The 17,525-nt window shown below is 37.9% G+C and overlaps 1 protein-coding gene across 1 annotated transcript in view; it reads left to right on the forward strand.

Moving 5' to 3' along the window:
* CCDC175 (coiled-coil domain containing 175) overlaps window positions 1-17,525 on the forward strand; it is a 64,691-nt gene that overhangs the window by 16,201 nt on the left and 30,965 nt on the right. The window contains exons 7-10 of the mRNA XM_032246140.1: window positions 2,120-2,229; window positions 6,791-6,872; window positions 14,871-15,007; window positions 16,783-16,893. Of these exons, the coding sequence (XP_032102031.1) occupies window positions 2,120-2,229; window positions 6,791-6,872; window positions 14,871-15,007; window positions 16,783-16,893 (440 nt within the window). The remainder of the gene's footprint in view (window positions 1-2,119; window positions 2,230-6,790; window positions 6,873-14,870; window positions 15,008-16,782; window positions 16,894-17,525) is intronic.

Here is a 17,525-nt window from a genome sequence, read left to right on the forward strand (position 1 = left end):
AACAGAGTTTAGGCTCTCTGTTAATATTGGGTGCAGCAACATTAATATGTAAAGGAGATCATGTGTCTGTTGAACTAGAAAATAAATATGTCAGAACTCTGTACTTCTGTTAAAAGACTGTGATAACATTTGCTGAAAGGCAGCACTATGATAAGTATTTTGTGAGGATTATCTTTATTTTAGAGACGAGAAAATATGAGCTGATGGAGGTGACTATAATTGAAGTGGTTAATGTAAATACTACTTGTATGTTAATTAAAACAAAAATGCCTGTTAACCTCTTATCACAATTAAATTAATGAATCTTTAGTATATTTTTTTCTATATGTCTTGAAAAGTCACATGTAAAACTATACTATGGGGTGGTTCTGCTCATCTTAATTACAATATATCTATTATGATATCCAATTACAAAACATTAGTAAAATGAAAAATTTCTCATAAATATGTGCATTAAAAAAATCATTATCTGTTTTTAAATTTCAACATAGTAAGGAAGCACTAGGCCTACAGGAAACTATAGAGGCTATATATAACATATTTTATCTGCATGCCCAAGCTCCTGTTTCCAGTTTTGCCCTCATAAATCGTAAATCAAGCCCACCAACAACTAGCTTGGGAAAATGAAGTATGTGTTCCTTAGCCTATACTCTGAAGGTCTCTAAAGCCAAATTAGAAAGGCTTGAAGGTGGCAGGAGTAAATTCGCCTCTGGGTCCGTTCCCACTCTCCACAAGCCAGCCTGCCCACCCTCTTACCCTTCCATCAGTAAAAAATAGTTTATTAAGCACAAACTTAAGTATCACACAGAACTGGGTTCAAATCTTAGTTCTACAAACCTGAAATTTCCTCATCTATAAAATGTAAGTATTAATATTGCCTACTGCAGAGCATTTTTGTGGAGATTAAATGAAGTCATGCCTATTAAGTGCTTTATATTTGGGAGTTCATTGTCATTGTTGTTGGCTGAGGTTAGCAAACAGTATTTTGGCTATAGACTAAGACCACAAGGAATTTCAAATTTACTCTCACATGGGACATGTGGTTCAGAAGTCTCTGCAGCCAGGTTATGTTGATAGGAGTTGGCAGAAAAAAAATAATAGCATGTGACCCTTAAGGCGGCCTACCTGTCTAGGCAAGGAGGACTAAGGATAAAAGATAACAGATGTCAGACCGATTAGGCCTTGAGCATGTATCACTAAATCTGATGACTGATCAGAGACCTTTCAACATTCTGCTCATTTTGATGGTAGTTCTATGACTCCTGTTAGCTCTGGAACTAACTATTGGTGCACAAGAGAAAGAAACCGTTTTGAGTAGCTTTTACCCACGTCTCTCACCTGGCATGGCTGAAAGCACCTCAGTTCTCCCCACAGGTGTATCTCTGATACCACATTGCTGTCCAGGGTTAGATGGCATTAAATATTATGTCCATGGTAATTCTATGTTGGAGAGAAGAGGAATTTGTTTCATCAGCCTTATCTAAGCTCTATTGTCCCTCACAAGCTGAAATGCAAACCCAAGGCTGAATAAGTTTGACTTTCTTCTTCTTGATCCCAAACTTGCATTGCAAAAATATGTTTCATTATAAATTTTCTCCATCAATTTTTCCCTCTTTTAAATTATAACTTTTTTTTAATAGTATCCAATTATTCCATTTCCTAAATTTAGATTAACTATTAAGAAATAAAAATTATTTTCAGCATGAACATAGCTATGAAGGGAAACAAAAGACCCAATTTGTTCTGACTTTTTAAAATAATACTCATTTCGATCTCCTGGGATGATAAATGAAGATGATTGTGACAATATGGATTTGTTTAATTTTTCAAGTGGTAGACAAAGTTAATTCTTATCTCAAAAAATTTTAAAAGTAGTCACATTCTCACTGCTGTATTTAGCCATTTTCCCCTGTAAATTTTGGGTTTTTCTGATGATTTCAGAATTATGTGTGTCCAAGTTTATTTTATAGAGAAACAATTATGATTGCTTTTTTTTCCTGGTAGTGTACCCCCATTGTAAAAGTTGAATGAGTAACTCATGAATATTGAGTGGAATTGAACTGCTGTTATGAATCACTTGGTGATGATTAGATACCATATTTTGTTTAATTTTTAATAGGTTCTCAGTGATCACAACTTAGAGATAGCACAACTACATGAATCGATAAGGTATTGGGAACAACAAGTCAGTGAGCTAAGGAAAGCCCTTGTGATTCTGGAGACTAAACTGTGAGTGTAACGCTTTATTTTTACTGAAGTGTTTCAAGATATGTTAATATGGTATTATAATATAGTTATGCTATGTGTTCACTTTTAAAAACATGTCTTTAATTTGACACGAAAATTGTATTCTCTTAGTTTGCTAAAATATGTGTGATAGTTTTGTGGAATCACCTTTTTGTTGTGAAATTAGTCCTTCAAATGATCAAGAGAAAAAATTAAAGATGCTGTCAGCTTGGGGAAAGGAAGGGACTCTTTGGAATGTATGTATTATTCCCATTTCAGTTACTGACTCACTACAAACAAAAATGCTCATGGGGGAAGGCATTAGTGGGACGTAGCATAGGCTACAACCCATCTAGCCATGCTGTTAGAGTTGTTCTTATTCAAGGGAGACTTGCCAAACTTCCTGAGAAAATATAGGGAAGTCCAGGGGAAAACTGCTGCACATGGGACTAGAACCAGAAACTGAAGGAGGCGTTCCATCCATCCAAAGCCTCAGTCTGTGCTTCATTTTGTGAAAGCATTTCATTTGTCTCTTTATCTGCACATGGTATTCTCTTCTTGGTGAGCACATGGCAACCTCTGGCTATGCCAAATCCTCTGAATTGACCTTGCACAGGTCCAACTGTCTTTAAAGATTGATCAACACACTCTCTCCCCAGAAAATCCCCAGATTTTACATCAGAATGTGTTTGGCTCAGCTTTGGTTCCTAATCCAATCAGCTCTGCACAAGAAGATGGAGTCTTACTTATAACATGGCTTCCGGGGACTACTCCAATGGTTCGCTGACAGTTTAAGAAACAAAATGTGGACTGAGTAGATTCCAAAAAGACAACGTCACATGTAGAATCCTGTTATAACATAAGTCATTTCTATATACATTTGAATGTATTGCAGTTAAAATTATAATAGGTCTTTCAAAACAGCAATGCTGATTTATCATTATCAGTTCATAAAATGGCAACAATCTTTATCTTCAGTATCAGATTAAAAAATAAGAAAACTCAATTAATACCACAACTACAACTCAAAAAAAAACAAAAACTCTTATTTTGTGATTCAATAGTATTAGTTTACATATATTTTGAAGAAAAAGCAGGCAAGAAGTCATAGTGGAAGATGTGGATTAGTTCAAATTATTTCTAGCTGTTATGAATAAAAGCCTCATTACATTGATGAAATTTTATTTATAAGCCATCTTCATGTTAGCTAACATGTATAAGGATTCATTGATCTTCCATTTATAGTGATTTATCATTATTTATAATCCCAGCTTTTTAAGAGTTTGGATTCATGTAGAATCTCACCAAAGAAAAGTGCTTTATATTAACGTGGTGATCAAGGACATAAGTTATTCTCCCTTTTATTAAAAAAAACTTTACTTTTTCTTCTTTATTACCTGGAAAATTAAAAGAAAGTTCTTTGTATTCTTCCTGTTTTCTTCCTTAGCTGATTTCCTCTATCTGTGAAGATAGGGAGAGGCAATCTAGGTTCCTGCTAGGTGGATTTGAAGAATCAGTGCTGTTTTATAAGATTTCTATAAGAAATTATACAAGAAACTAAAATAATTTTCAAAATGCATTTTCCTATCAATCTATAACCCTTTATTTTACTTCATGAAATCTTTTTTTTTTTTTTTTTTTTTTTTTTTTGGGGGGGGTTTTTCTCTGTTGCCAGGCTGGAGGGCAGTGGTATATTGAGGAAAACAAAATCACTCAACCACAAGTTTAAATCCCTTGTGTGGGCCGGGTAGAGTTTGTTATACCTGTAATCCCAGCCCTTTGGGAGTCCGAGGCGGGTGGATCACAAGGTCAGGAGTTTGAGACCAGCCTGGCCAATATGGTGATACCCTGGCTCTACTAAAAATACAAAAATTAGCCTGGCGTGGTGGTGGGCACCTGTAGTCTCAGCTGCTCAGGAGGCTAAGGCAGGAGAATTGCTTGAACCTGGGAGCTGGGAGGCGGAGGTTGCAGTGAGTCGATACCATGCCACTATACTCCAGCCTGAGTGACAGAGCAAGACTCCAACTCAAAAAAAAAAATTCCATGTGTGTTTGGACAACTAAGAGTAACTCTAATGCTCCATAAATCTACAGGAGACGGCTGGGCGTGGTGGCTTATGCCTGTAATCCAAGCACTTTGGAGGCCAAGGCGGGCGGATCCACTGAGTTCAGGAGTTCAAGACCAGCCTGACCAACATGGTGAAACCCCGTCTTGAAAAAAAAAAACATCTACAGGAGGCATTGTCATTTGATCCTTGTTCTTTCTTATCATTGATATCCAGTGTGATTACACAGATGAAGACAAATCCAATGCCTACCTTTTAAAATCACTATTGTGTTTATTTGCTCTTCAGCTGGCTTTCAGCACATGAGAAATGTGAAAGTTAAATGTTGTATATAAATGACATCCAATTTGTGGCCTAGAGTATATACTTGCCATTAAAGTGTATGAAGCTATGAAGACTATAGATGCTTTTTTGAGCTAACATGGTTTCAGAATTGCCACAGTTACCAATGACTTCCATCCTGTTAAACTTTAGTGGTCTAGTCAACTCCTGAAAGTTCTCAAATTCATAATAGGATTTGACAGTTTATCACTTCCACCTCCTTGAAGTACTTTCTTCACTTGGCTTCCTAAATATCATATTCTCTTATTTTACTCACCACACTGCTGCTTTTCAGGATCCTTTACTTGTTCTAATTCTTTTTTCTGATTCTAAAGTTCAAGTTCTTGGCTAGGCGTGCTGGCTCACGCCTGTAATCCCAGCACTTTGGGAGACCGAGGCGGGCAGATCACGATGTCAGGAGTTTGGGACCAGCCTGGCCAACATGGTGAAACCCTGTCTCTACTGAAAATACAAAAATTAGCTGGGCATGGTGGCATGTGGCTGTAATCCCAGCTACTTGGGAGGCTGAGGCAGGAGAATTGCTTGAACTGGGGAGGCAGAGGTTGTGGTGAACCAAGATCGTGCTACTGCACTCCAGCCTGGGTGACACAGTGAGACTCCCTCTCAAAAAAGAAAAATGTCAAGTTCTCAGTCCTTCACTATTCTCTTCTCATACCCTCCCTATGTGATTTTATTCAGTCTCATGACTTTAAATACTATCTTTCCTTCAATGACTTGAGCTCTAAATGCAGATAGTATATACTTTACTTGACCTTTCCTCTTGGAGGATGTCTATTATATATCTCAAACATAACATGTCCTGAACAGAACTGTTGATTTCTCACCTTCCTGAAACAGCTTTTCCCACAGTCTTCCATATCAGTTAATATGGCACCACTATTTACCTAGTTACTCCAGCCATAAGCCCAGGGGTCATCTACCATTTCTGCTTTACTCACTACCCAGCCCTGACTCAACTCTTACTCCAGCCAAATTCAAAGTCACATCTTATTGCCTTCATCTTCAAAATACATGCTGACTACATCTATTTCTTACCACTGCCACCACTGTCCCCTTAGCCTGAACAGCCGTGATCTCTTCTGGACCACCACCAGAGCCTTCTACATGATCTTCCTCCACAGTTGTCTTTCTCCACAGAGTAACCAGAGTCATCTTTACAAGGTATCCATAGGTTCATGTTGCTCTTCTGCTTAAATAATCCACCCCTGTTCCTTTCGGAATAAAATCTGAACTTCTAGCCTGGCCTTACACCCTGCATGATCTAGTCTCAGTCTTTGTCTCCAGCCTCCTCATCCTTCATCCTCGAATACACCAAGCTTTTTCCTACCTCTGTCTTGTTACCTGATGTTTCTTCTGCCTGAAAAGCTCTTCCTTCAGATTTTCATGTTGCTGGCTCCCCTTAACATTCAGGTCTTTTCACAGGTCATCTCAAAGAGGTCTTCCCTGACCACCTGTCTAGACCAGCATTCTTGCTCTCAGGATCCTTTTGTGGTTTATCCTGCTTTGTGTTCTATGGAGCACTTAATAGTATCTGAGATAATTACTTGTTTTTTGATAACTTGCTTATCTCCTGACCCCTCCATGGAATGTAGTTTTCATAAGGGTAGGGACCTTGCATATGCTGTATCCCTAGTACCTGAAACATATCTGGCAGCATATGTGTTCAATAATTACTTCTTTTTTCTTTGAGATGGTGTCTTGCTCTGTCGCCAGGCTGGAGTGCAGTGGTGTGATATCTGCTCGTAGCAGCCTCCCAGGTTCAAACAATTCTCCTGCCTCAGCCTCCCGAGTAGCTGGGACTACAGGTGCGCGCCACCATACCCGGCTAATTTCTGTATTTTTAATAGAGATGGGTTTCACCATGTTGGCCAGATGGTCTCAATCTCTTGATCTCATGATCCACCTGCCTCGGCTTCCCAAAGTGCTGGGATTACAGGCGTGAGCCACTGCATCTGACCAATAATTGCTTCTTAAGTAAAAGAATAAATAAAATATTAATTCATCAATTCAAAGGAGTACACATTTTTGCATATTTTATAAATATATACATACATATGTGGGGAGATGGGGACTGGAACTTTTTGATTTCATAAGTAAATATGACTTTTGTGGAAAGTATGTTCTTATATGAATCTGTTTGGTTTCCTTTGTTCATAGGGGTTTTTTCACAGATAACAGGGAAAAACTGGATGGTACATCTAATTGTGAAAAAACTGAATTCCTGAGCAAGATAAAAGAGGTAAGAAAGCAGAAATGATTACTTTTAGGTTATATTTCATTTTTAGTTAATATTTAATATATGCGAGAAATACAGATTTTGTTCAAAAGGATATTTTTCATTGACCAATAATATGGTTATTTATAGTAATTAATTTAAAATTTTTATCTCCTCCCAAAGTACTTTAAATATGTGAAAGAGCAAAGGTTGTCATGTACAGAGGAATTGTTTTTTGGTAACTTTTCATGTGAGTATGGGTACATTAGGAACATCCATGATTAATAGATTAATGGATATTTTTTATGTGAATTATTTAGAAAGTTATAATCATCTTGCTGTTGTGTTGCACCTGTGAAGTGCAGCAACCTGTTCTACACTTAAGAATATTCTAAATATTATATATCATATTGTGATTGTTAATACTGACTGTCAACTTGACTGGATTGAAAGATGCAAAGTATTGATCGTCGGTGTGTCTGTGAGGGTGTTGCCAAAGGAGATTAACATTTGAGTCAGTGGGCTGGGAAAAGCAGACCCACCCTTAATCTGGGTGGGCACAATCTAATCAGTTGTCAGTGTGGCCAGGATATAAAACAGGCAGAAAAACATGAAAAGACTAGACTGGTTTAGCCTCCCAGCCTACATCTTTCTCCTGTGCTGGATGCTTCCTGCCCTCGAACATCAGATTCCATGTTCTTCAGCTTTGGAACTTGGACAAGCTTCCTTGCCCCTCAGCTTGCAGATAGCCTATTATGGGACCTTATGATTGTGTGAGTTAATATTCCTTAATAAACTCCCCTTTATATATACATTTATTCTATTAATTCTGTCCCTCTAGAGAACCCTGACTAATACATATAATATTCTAAATACGTAATTAGAAGTATTTGAGTCAGATTTAGCCCCAAGGAGAATTCACTAGACATTTTTCAAACTTAGGTTAAAAAAAACCTGTCATATCATATGTAAAAAATCATGTGGGTAAACCAAGATTTAGCCTCAAAATATTCAATGAAGCATTCATTAGGATAGTAAGAAATTGGGGGTGAGGGTGAAAAATACAGTTAAAATTCAACGAAAAGGCCTTGGTTAAATAATTATCAGTATTGCTTATAATATGTTACTGAGTCTGGGTACTGTGGCTCATGCCTGTAATCCCAGAGCTTTGGGAGTCCGAGGTGGGTGGATTACCTGAGATCAGGAGTTCAAGACCAGCCTGACCAATATGGTGAAACCCTGGCTCTACTAAAAATACAAAAATTAGGTGTGGTGGCTGGCACCTGTAGTTCCAGCTAGTGGGGAGGTTGAGACAGGAGAATTGCTTGAACCCTGGAGGCAGAGGTTGTGGTGAGCTGATATCACGCCACTGTATCCAGCCTGGGTGACAGAGCGAGACACCCTCTAAAAAAGAAAAAGAAACAACAGTATGTATGATATGATTCAATTTAATTATTTATATATACAAAAACACATACACACTAGACATAACTGAAATTCTTCTTGTCCCTTGTATTGAAGGAGAAATGTCCTTAGTGTCTCTTCCCCTCACCTCATGTATTCTTTTCTTTTTTTTTGAGACAGTCTCGCTCTGTTGCCCAGGCTGGAGTGCAATGGCATGATCTCAGCTCACTGCAACCTCTGCCTCCTGGGTTCAAGCAATTCTCTTGTCTCAGCCTCCCAATGACTGGGATTACAGGCATGTGCCACCACACCCGGCTAATTTTTGTGTTTTTAATAGAGACAGGGTGATGACATGTTGGACAGGCTGGTCTCAAAATTCTGACCTGAAATGATCCACCCACCATCTCACTCTGATGCCCAAGCTGGAGTGCAGTGGCACAGTCACAGCTTACTACAGCCTTGACCTCCTAGGTCTAGGCGATCCTCCTGTTGCAGCCTCCTGAATAGCTGAGGCCACAGGCACTCACCACCACACCCAGCTAATTTTTAAATTATTTGCAGAGGCAAGGTCACTCTATGTTTCCCAGGCTGGTCTTGACTCCTCAGCTCAAGCAATCCTCCTGCCTTGGTCTCCCCAAATGCTGGGGATTACAGGTGTGAGTCACCAAACCCTGCCATACATACTTAATTGTAATCATTCAGGACTTGAGTCAGGTACTCTCTTGTCTACATCCTCTGTCTTTGTTTTGCCCAAGTCAACCAGGATATAAAATTCGTATCTTTCACTAGTTTCTAAAACAAATATAATTATACTAAGCATTTCATGATCTATTGCAAACTCTGTTGGAAGTTTTAGTGGTTATGGGGAGAAATCCTGTTGCAGGATCTTCTCGCATTTTTGTGAGAAAGATGGCTTTCTCTCAAAGCCATCTTGTTCACCACCTTTTCTTTCTCTCACAGTTCCTCATCTATCTTCTTGCTGTAGGATACCACCCCACATCCAAATTCTTCTCCCTCTTTTACAAAGCATAGTATCTGCCTCTGCACCCATGCCCTGAGGCTTATCAGGGATATCAAAGGCAGCTCCCTCCCAGAAGAATGATTTGTACTAATTAAATGCTTTCCACTTTTGCTTTTGTGAGCTATCAGCATTAGAGATGGCTTCCCCTCTGGGCTACTCTGATTCTTTTAGTTGCAAGGATCCCTAATAACAGGCAGAAACCAAAGTTGGTTTATTGGCTGATTGGTTGGTTGGTTGGTTTCAAATTTGTCTTTCATTTTCTGAGCAAAATATTATTTTTCCTATATATATTCCAATAGGGAATATGTATTATCCCCAACTTTCTGACAATAACTCCACATTTTCTAGCCCACATGATTTTCTGAATAGTCTAGGACCCCTAAACTGGCATGGATTACTTGGTCAAAGGAGCAGCTGTAGAGGAGTTTCCCTTTAATCCGTAGCCATTAGCTAAATTCCATGTTTATAAGTGAATGATCACTTCAAGAGTGCAAGGCTCTGACCTATTTATTATTTTCACTGGAATAGAAACTATGGGCTCTTAGTGACATCCAATCATAGTTCTTATGAGTTATTGGAGAAGCATTCAAAGATGACATTAAACTCTAACTCTACCTTTTTTTTCCCAGCATCTCCCCACCCCCACCAGCCTCAGGCAACCATCATTCTGCTCTCTACTTCTGAGTTGATTTGTTTTAGATTCTATATATAATTGGGATCATGCAATATTGTTTTTCTGTACCTGAATTATTTCATTTAACATAATGTCCTCCAGATTGGTCCATGTTGTCACAAATGACAAGATTTTCTTCTTTTTTAAGGTTGAATATATTCAATTATGTATGTATATATCACATTTTCTTTATCCATTCATCTGCTGATGAACACCTAGGTTGATTCCACATCTTAGCTACTGTGAATAGTGCTGCAGTGAATATAGAAGGGCAGATATCTCTTTGCCATACTGATTTCATTTCCTTAGGATATATACCCAGCAGTAGGATTGTTGGATTTAACTTTTTTTATTGTAAAATATTACATATTACAGAATAATACATAAACCATAGATATATAATATTTATGTACATATCTTTTTGATGAATATATTAATTTTAACAAAGTGCAGTTTATTAATTTTTTCTTTTTAGTTAATGTTCCTTATGTCCTATGTCATGAGAATATTCTCTTCTGTTACCATTGAGAAGCTTTGTTATTTGACCTTTCACACTTAAGACTATGAGCCATCTGGAATGTATGTGTGTGTGCTTTGAGATAGTGGGCAAGATTCGTATTTTTCCTTAAGGTTGTCCAATTAACCAGCACCATTTACTGAAAATACAATCCTTTTCTTCACCACATTGTGGTCATACTATTGTCATAAATCAAGTGTGGGTAATAAATATACATGTGGATTGTTGACTCTGTTCATTTGAACTATTCATCTCTCCTCACATTAAAACAATATTGTCTTAATTAGTAGCTCTAAAATAAGTTTTTATGGCTAGTGGTATAAGTCCTTCACCTTTTTCTTCATAATTGTTCCAGTTTGACCTTTTCAATTTCTATCAGTTTGTCAAGTTCTTCCAAAAAAACCTTAGATTTTGATTAGGATTGTATTAAATTTATAAATCAATTTGAAGAGGATTTCATATTTTCACAATATTGAAGCTTCCGGTTCATTAACATGGCATGTCTTTTATTTAGATATTCTTTGTTCCCTTCGCCTTGGCTGTTTAGTTTCACTGTGATGTGTCCAAATTATTTTTTTGTTTTTCCTCCTTGGAATTTATTTGGCTCCTTAAATCTGAGACTTTATATATCTCGTAAGTTCTGCAAAATTTTCAGCCATTGTATGTTCACCTGTTTCTTTTGTCCTATTCTCCCTGTGTTGCCCAGGCTGATCTCTAACTCCTGGGCTCAAGCAATCCTCCTACCTCCGTTTCCCAAAGTGCTAGGATGACAGGCTTGAGCCACCATGCCTGGCCTGCAGTAGATTTTGATGGATCTGTTTCACAGTGTTGATTTTACTCAAATGTTTAGAAACTCTAGATATTTGTTCATCTTTTAATTGTGTGTGTGTGTATATATATATAAATATATATATATATATAAAATATATATATATATATATATAATATATATATATATATTTTTTTTTTTTTCTTTTTTCTTTGAGACAGGATCTTGCTCTGTCACCCAGACTGGAGTACAGTGGCATGATAATGGCTCACTGCAGCCTCATGACCTCCCAGTCTCAAGCGATATTCCTATCTCAGCCTCCCAAAGTAGTAAATGACAGGTGTGAGCCACTGTAGCCAGCCTTAATTGTGCATTCTTCTTGTCTCTTCTGTTTACTGAGCCTGCATGTAGTAATTTTGTGGGAGGTGCTGGGTGCAATGGTGTGCCTGTAATCTCAGTTACTAAGGAGGCCAAGGTGGGAGGATCATTTGAGCTCAGGAGTTTGAGACCAACCTGGGCAACATAGTGAGATGCCATCTCTCAACAGAAAAAGGAAAAGAAGAAACAAAAATAATTTTGTGGCAAGAGTGGGATGTGTTGATTGGGCTTATACATGTGGGGGTGGGAGGGATATATGTTAGGAAAAAAAGGACCTGTCTTGTCTTAGGTATAACAATTCTATACCCAATTCTATACTCCTGGGGTTGGTTACTGCCTGTGGTACTCACCGGTTTGGTGTGGAGAAAATCTCCACTACCGTTGGCTGATTAGTATAAGTGTCAGAAGTAAGGTAAGAAGTTGAAGCAAATACTCCATTTACAGTGGCTCAATTGGCCACCACAGGGAATGGCCCAGGGCCCTCTTTTCTTTGTATCAATTAACTCTGACATTAGGGTGGAGTTCTTTCTTAACCCTTCTACTTTTGTAATAGACTTATGGTGCGAGACATTTTTCTGCCAGTGTCAATCTTTTTCTGAGGCTCCAATTGTATGTATGCAATTATTCGTTCTAATATATGTATCCTCTACATATCATATCCACTCTTCTGTATTTTCAACTTTTTGTCTCCCCTTCCTGCATTTTAAGCAGAGTGGTCTTATTTGAATTCTTAATTTTGGCTATTGTATTTCTCATTCATTCGTTTAATTTTTTGAGGCAGAGTCTCGCTCTGCTGTCCAGGCTGGAGGGCAATGGTGCTATCTCAGCTCACTGCAGACTCTGCCTCCTGGGTTCAAGTGATTCTCCTGCCTCAGCCTTCTGAGTAGCTGGGACTACAGACATGTGCCAACATGCCCAGCTAATTTTTGTATTTTTAGTAGAGACAGGGTTTTGCCATGTTGGACAGGCTGATCTCAAACTCCTGACCTCAGGTAATTCACCTGCCTTGGCCTCCCAAAGTTCTGAGATTACTGGTGTGAGCCACCATGCCTGGCCCTTTATTGTGTTTTTCAACCGGTAATTTTTTGTTACCTTTCAAATCTACTGTGTCACTCATTACCATTTCTAATTCCCTGTTATCATTTTCAAGAATGTCTGTTTCTTCAATCATAATAAGCATACTAGTTTTATAGTTCAGTGTCTGATAATTTCAGTATCTTATGTCTTTATGGGTCTGTAGTCTGTTTCTGCAGTGTGTCATTTCTGCCAATGTTTGTTCATGCTCTTATTTCCTTCTGTTCCTGGTGGAAAACTGTATGCTGAACATTGTACTTAAAAAAAATGTTTGTGTTACAGTTTGGCTGTGTGTCCCCACCCAAATCTCATCTTGAATTGTACTCCCATAATTCCCACATGTTGTGGGAAGGACCTGCTGGGAGATAATGTGAATCATGGGGGCAGTTTCCCTCATACTGTTCTTGTGGTAGTGAATAAGTCTCATGAGATCTGATGGTTTTATCAGGGGTTTCTGCTTTTGCATCTTCCTCATTTTCTCTTGCTGCATCCATGTAAGAAGTGCCTTTCACCTCCCACCATGATTCTGAGGCCTCCCCAGCCATGTGGAACTGTAAGTCCAATTAAACCTCTTTTTCTTCCAAGTTGTGATTATGTCTTTATCAGCAGCATGAAAATGGACTAATATGGTTTGTAAAAGCAATTTGAGGCTTAAGATAATGATGTTTACCCCAGGAGCAGTTTACATTCACTTCTGTCAGATGGGTAGGGTATTACAAGTTCCAAGCTACCTTAATCCATGCTAAGCATCCCTCCCTGGTGATCAAAGTCAAGCTGGACTTGTTAACTTTCAATTTACCTTTATCCAGAGGGTGAAGCTCTTTGGAATTCCATACTGAAATAGTGGGAGGTTTATGTAGGCTCAGCACCTGGATGAGCAGTACATGTTGGCTTTTGTTCCACTTGCCATGCAAAAAACCCAAAACTTGGTTTTCACGTGGTTTCTTCTATGTTACAAATGTCTTCAGGGCAAGAGGAATTTTAAGTGCTAGCCTTATCACTCTGGATTCTTGCATTCTTAGATTCAAGTACATGCGCAGATTTGTTACAAGGGTATATTGCGTAATGCTGAGGTTTGAGCTTCTAATGATCTCGTCACCCAGGTAGTGAACATAATATCTGATGGGTAGTTTTTCAAACCTTCCCCACTTCTTCTCTTCACCTTTTTGGAATCCCAGCGTCTATTGTTTCCATCTTTGGGTCCATATGTACCTAATGTTTAGTTCCTACTTAGAAGTGAGAACATGCAGTATTTCCTTTTCTGTTTCTGGATTAATTCACGTAGGATAATAGCCTCTAGCTGCATCCATACTGCTAGAAAGGACATGATTTCATTCTTTTTTTACGGCTGCATAGTGTTCTATGGTGTATAAGTACGACATTTCCTTTATCCAGTCTCCAATCCACTGTTCATGGGCACCTGGGTTGATTCCATGTCTTTGCTGTTGTGAATAGTGCTGCAATAAACATACAAGCACAGGTGTCCTTTTGGTAGAATAATTTGTTTTCCTTTGGATATATACTCAGTAATGGGATTGCTGGGTTGAGTAGTAATTCTGTGGTTTTTTTTTTTTGAGTAATTCTTTATTATCTTGTGAGTTCCTCAACACTTCTACAAATATTTGTCCCCAGACACAAGGTTGTTTTGAACTACTCAGTTCACTTTTTCTGCTAAACTTGACTTTCTTACCTTATTTGAAACAAACCAATATAAGCACAAAATTCATATCTCATGTAGAACACTGGTGGGTACTATTTTTTGTCCTCAAGTAGAAATATTTCATATGAAGCAAGCATAATATCAACTCAAGACGTTTTGAGCAAGAGCTTCTAAGTATGTTACATTTTCTTTTATATTTTGTAGAGTTTATATTCTGGAAGAAGGACACATAATTGTGGCTGAACGATCACAGTTTATTCCTCCCATTTTGTATTTCAATATGGATTATTACTCTATGGTTTTGAAGCAGGGTTTACTACTTTTCTATACCTAAAAAAATTTATAGTAGAGGCCCCAAAATGTACAGTTGCACATTTGCTATAGAATTAAATCACTCAACATTTATGGCATGTTCACCGTGTGCTAAGCAATATACCAGGTGCTCTCCGAGTTGCCACCTGATGCAGATCCCCTCAGAGGAGCAATGAAGCAAGTCCTCTCATTCAACTCCTTTGTTTTTCTCTAGTTGGCTGAAATACTACATGCTGCTCGTATGAATTACAAAGACCTACGACAGAAAATGAAAACTCTTACCAGACAATATAAGATTGTTTTAAATGAAGAAGAAAAAGCTTTTTTGCAGAAACGAAAGATCCATGATGAGTATGTCTTTACCCACCATCCACATGTGATTCAACATGCCATTGTTAGGGGATGCTTTTCTTGCTATCAAAGTGGTGGCTCTCCACTTAAACTTACCCTAGTTTTAAAATCTATTGACAAAAATGAAAATGTTTGCTATCATTTGCTGAGTTCTGTCTCAGCTCAGGCTGCCATAACAAAATACCATAGACTGGCTGGCTTAAGCAACAGAAATTGATTTTCTCACAGTTCTGGAGGCCGGAAGTCTGAGGTCACAGTACCAGCTTGGTCAAGTTCTGACTGAGGGCCCTTTTCTAGCTTATAGCCAGCCAGCTGCTTTCTCTCTGAGTCTTCACGTGGTGGATAGAGAGAACATGCTGTCTGGTGTCTTTCTTTTATCAGGTCCCACCCTCATGACCTCATCCAAACCTAATCACTTCCCCAAAGCCCCCATCTTTATAGTATGCTTGAACATTATCATGACACTAAGCCCCTACAATGTTCCTTTCTGCCATTCTAAGGCACTTTAAATTTTAATTTTTTCTGATGAAAAAAGCAATGCATGTACCTGATTTTTAAATTCAAATATAGAAATATATAACTTAGGGAGTAAAAATTACCCAAATCTCTCCATTTCTTCATCATGTTATGGGGTTAGGGTTTCAACACATAAATTCTGTAGGTAGAGAGGGGGAGACACAGTTCAGTCCACAGCAGTTTGAAAGAGTCACTGAGATAAAATACTTTCTGTTACAGGGAGGTTCCTGTCAATATCTGGGCATTTGAACAAGACTAAAAACGTCTCTGAGCCTTATTATTTTCTCTTACAAGTTGAGACAGAAAAATAACTACTTGAAACCCTATCTCTACTAAAAATATAAAAAATTAGCCAAGCTTGGTGGCCCGCACTTGTAGTCCCAGCTATTTGGGAGGCTGAGGCAAGAGAATCTCTTAAACCTGGGAAGTGGAGATTGCAGTGAGCTGGAAGTCGAGATCATGCCCTCCAGCCTGGGTGACAAGAGCTAGACTCCATCTCAAAAAAAAAAAAAAAAATTAGCCTTATCCGTCCACACACTGAGAGGAACACTTTACATCTTATTAAATTCATTCATCCATTGAGCTAGGTATTGTAATCCTCATTTTATAGCTGGTGGAAACTGAGGCTTATTGACAGGTGAAGCTACTTGTTGACTGTTATTATTAGATCACACCCTAATTAAGAGGTAGAGCCAGTATGCAAAGTTAGTCTCACTGACTCCACCTTTCACAGAAGAACATGACAGAATTGATAAGCAGGTTAGGAGAGACACACACAGTCAGAGAGATGGAGCATTATACAACTGTTCCAGTTGTTTTGTGGTTACTATTGTGTCTTGTTGTTTTGTGGTTACTATTGTGGTGAATGTTCTTTCAGTGGTTTGGGAATTTTCATAAGTTTTATGAAAATCCTATGTGTAGACCAGGAGCAGTGGCTCATGCCTGCAATCCAGCATTTTGGGAAGCTGACTTAAACGGGTCACCTAAGACCAGGAGTTTGAGACCAGCCTGGGCAACATAGGGAAACCCCATCTTTACAAAAGTACAAAAATTAGCTGGGAAAAAAAATTTTTAAAAGAAAATTCTATGCATAAATTTAGATGTAGCTACCACTAACAAAAAGACTTTGTTTTTAGTTTTAATAATTAGTGAATAGCTCATGATCTGAACTTTCAAAACTGTTTTTGAAATTCTTATTTGTGTTTGCGTATTTGATTACGTCAGCCTTCAACAAATGATAACTCTGTTTTTCATGATAGAAATCAGAAACAACTGACATTTATTGCTCAGAAAGAATACTTTCTATCACAAAGGAGAGTAGACATAAAAAATATGGAAGAAGGACTCATCACACTCCAGGAACTTCATCGGTATATTTATTGCCTTTGAAATTTTTGATCTTTACTTTCTTGGCATTTATTTTTTAATAAATGATAGCAATAAATCTGTGTCAATTTCTAACATAGTACAGAAATGGAAGTTTATAACTAGCTCTCTCTGTTTCACAGTCTGGGAGTGATTCTCATGGAATTTTTCATTGAAAGGATAGGTTCTGAATTTTATGGGAGCCCCTGGGCCCCAGGAATGGACCAGTTGGGGTGCAGTGACAAGAATGTTCCTTAACATTATCACCTCACTGAGTCCCAGTGATGTCCATTCTGCATTCTAAGTCATTTTAATTTTTAGTTTTTCTGATTAGAAAATAATACCATACATGATTTTAAAATTGAAATATAAACTGTATAACTTAGAGAGTAAAAGTTACCCTAATCTCTAAATTTTCCCACAGAAATAATCACTGTTAACAGTTTACTATATATGCTTCCAAATATATATTTATATGTATGTATCCAAAAATTGGATTATATTCTATAACTGAATTTGTTCCACTTAAAATTATTCCTGTGAGGATGATAAAACAAATAAGGTAAAATGGTAGCAGTTGGAAAAGTTGGTGAAAGATATATGGAATTCTTTGTACTATTTTTTATGCTTACCTGTT

Source organism: Sapajus apella, unplaced genomic scaffold (genome assembly GCF_009761245.1).
Source record: "Sapajus apella isolate SASKATOON/1434 unplaced genomic scaffold, GSC_monkey_1.0 scaffold59, whole genome shotgun sequence".
In the NCBI taxonomy this organism is placed as follows: domain Eukaryota; kingdom Metazoa; phylum Chordata; class Mammalia; order Primates; family Cebidae; genus Sapajus; species Sapajus apella.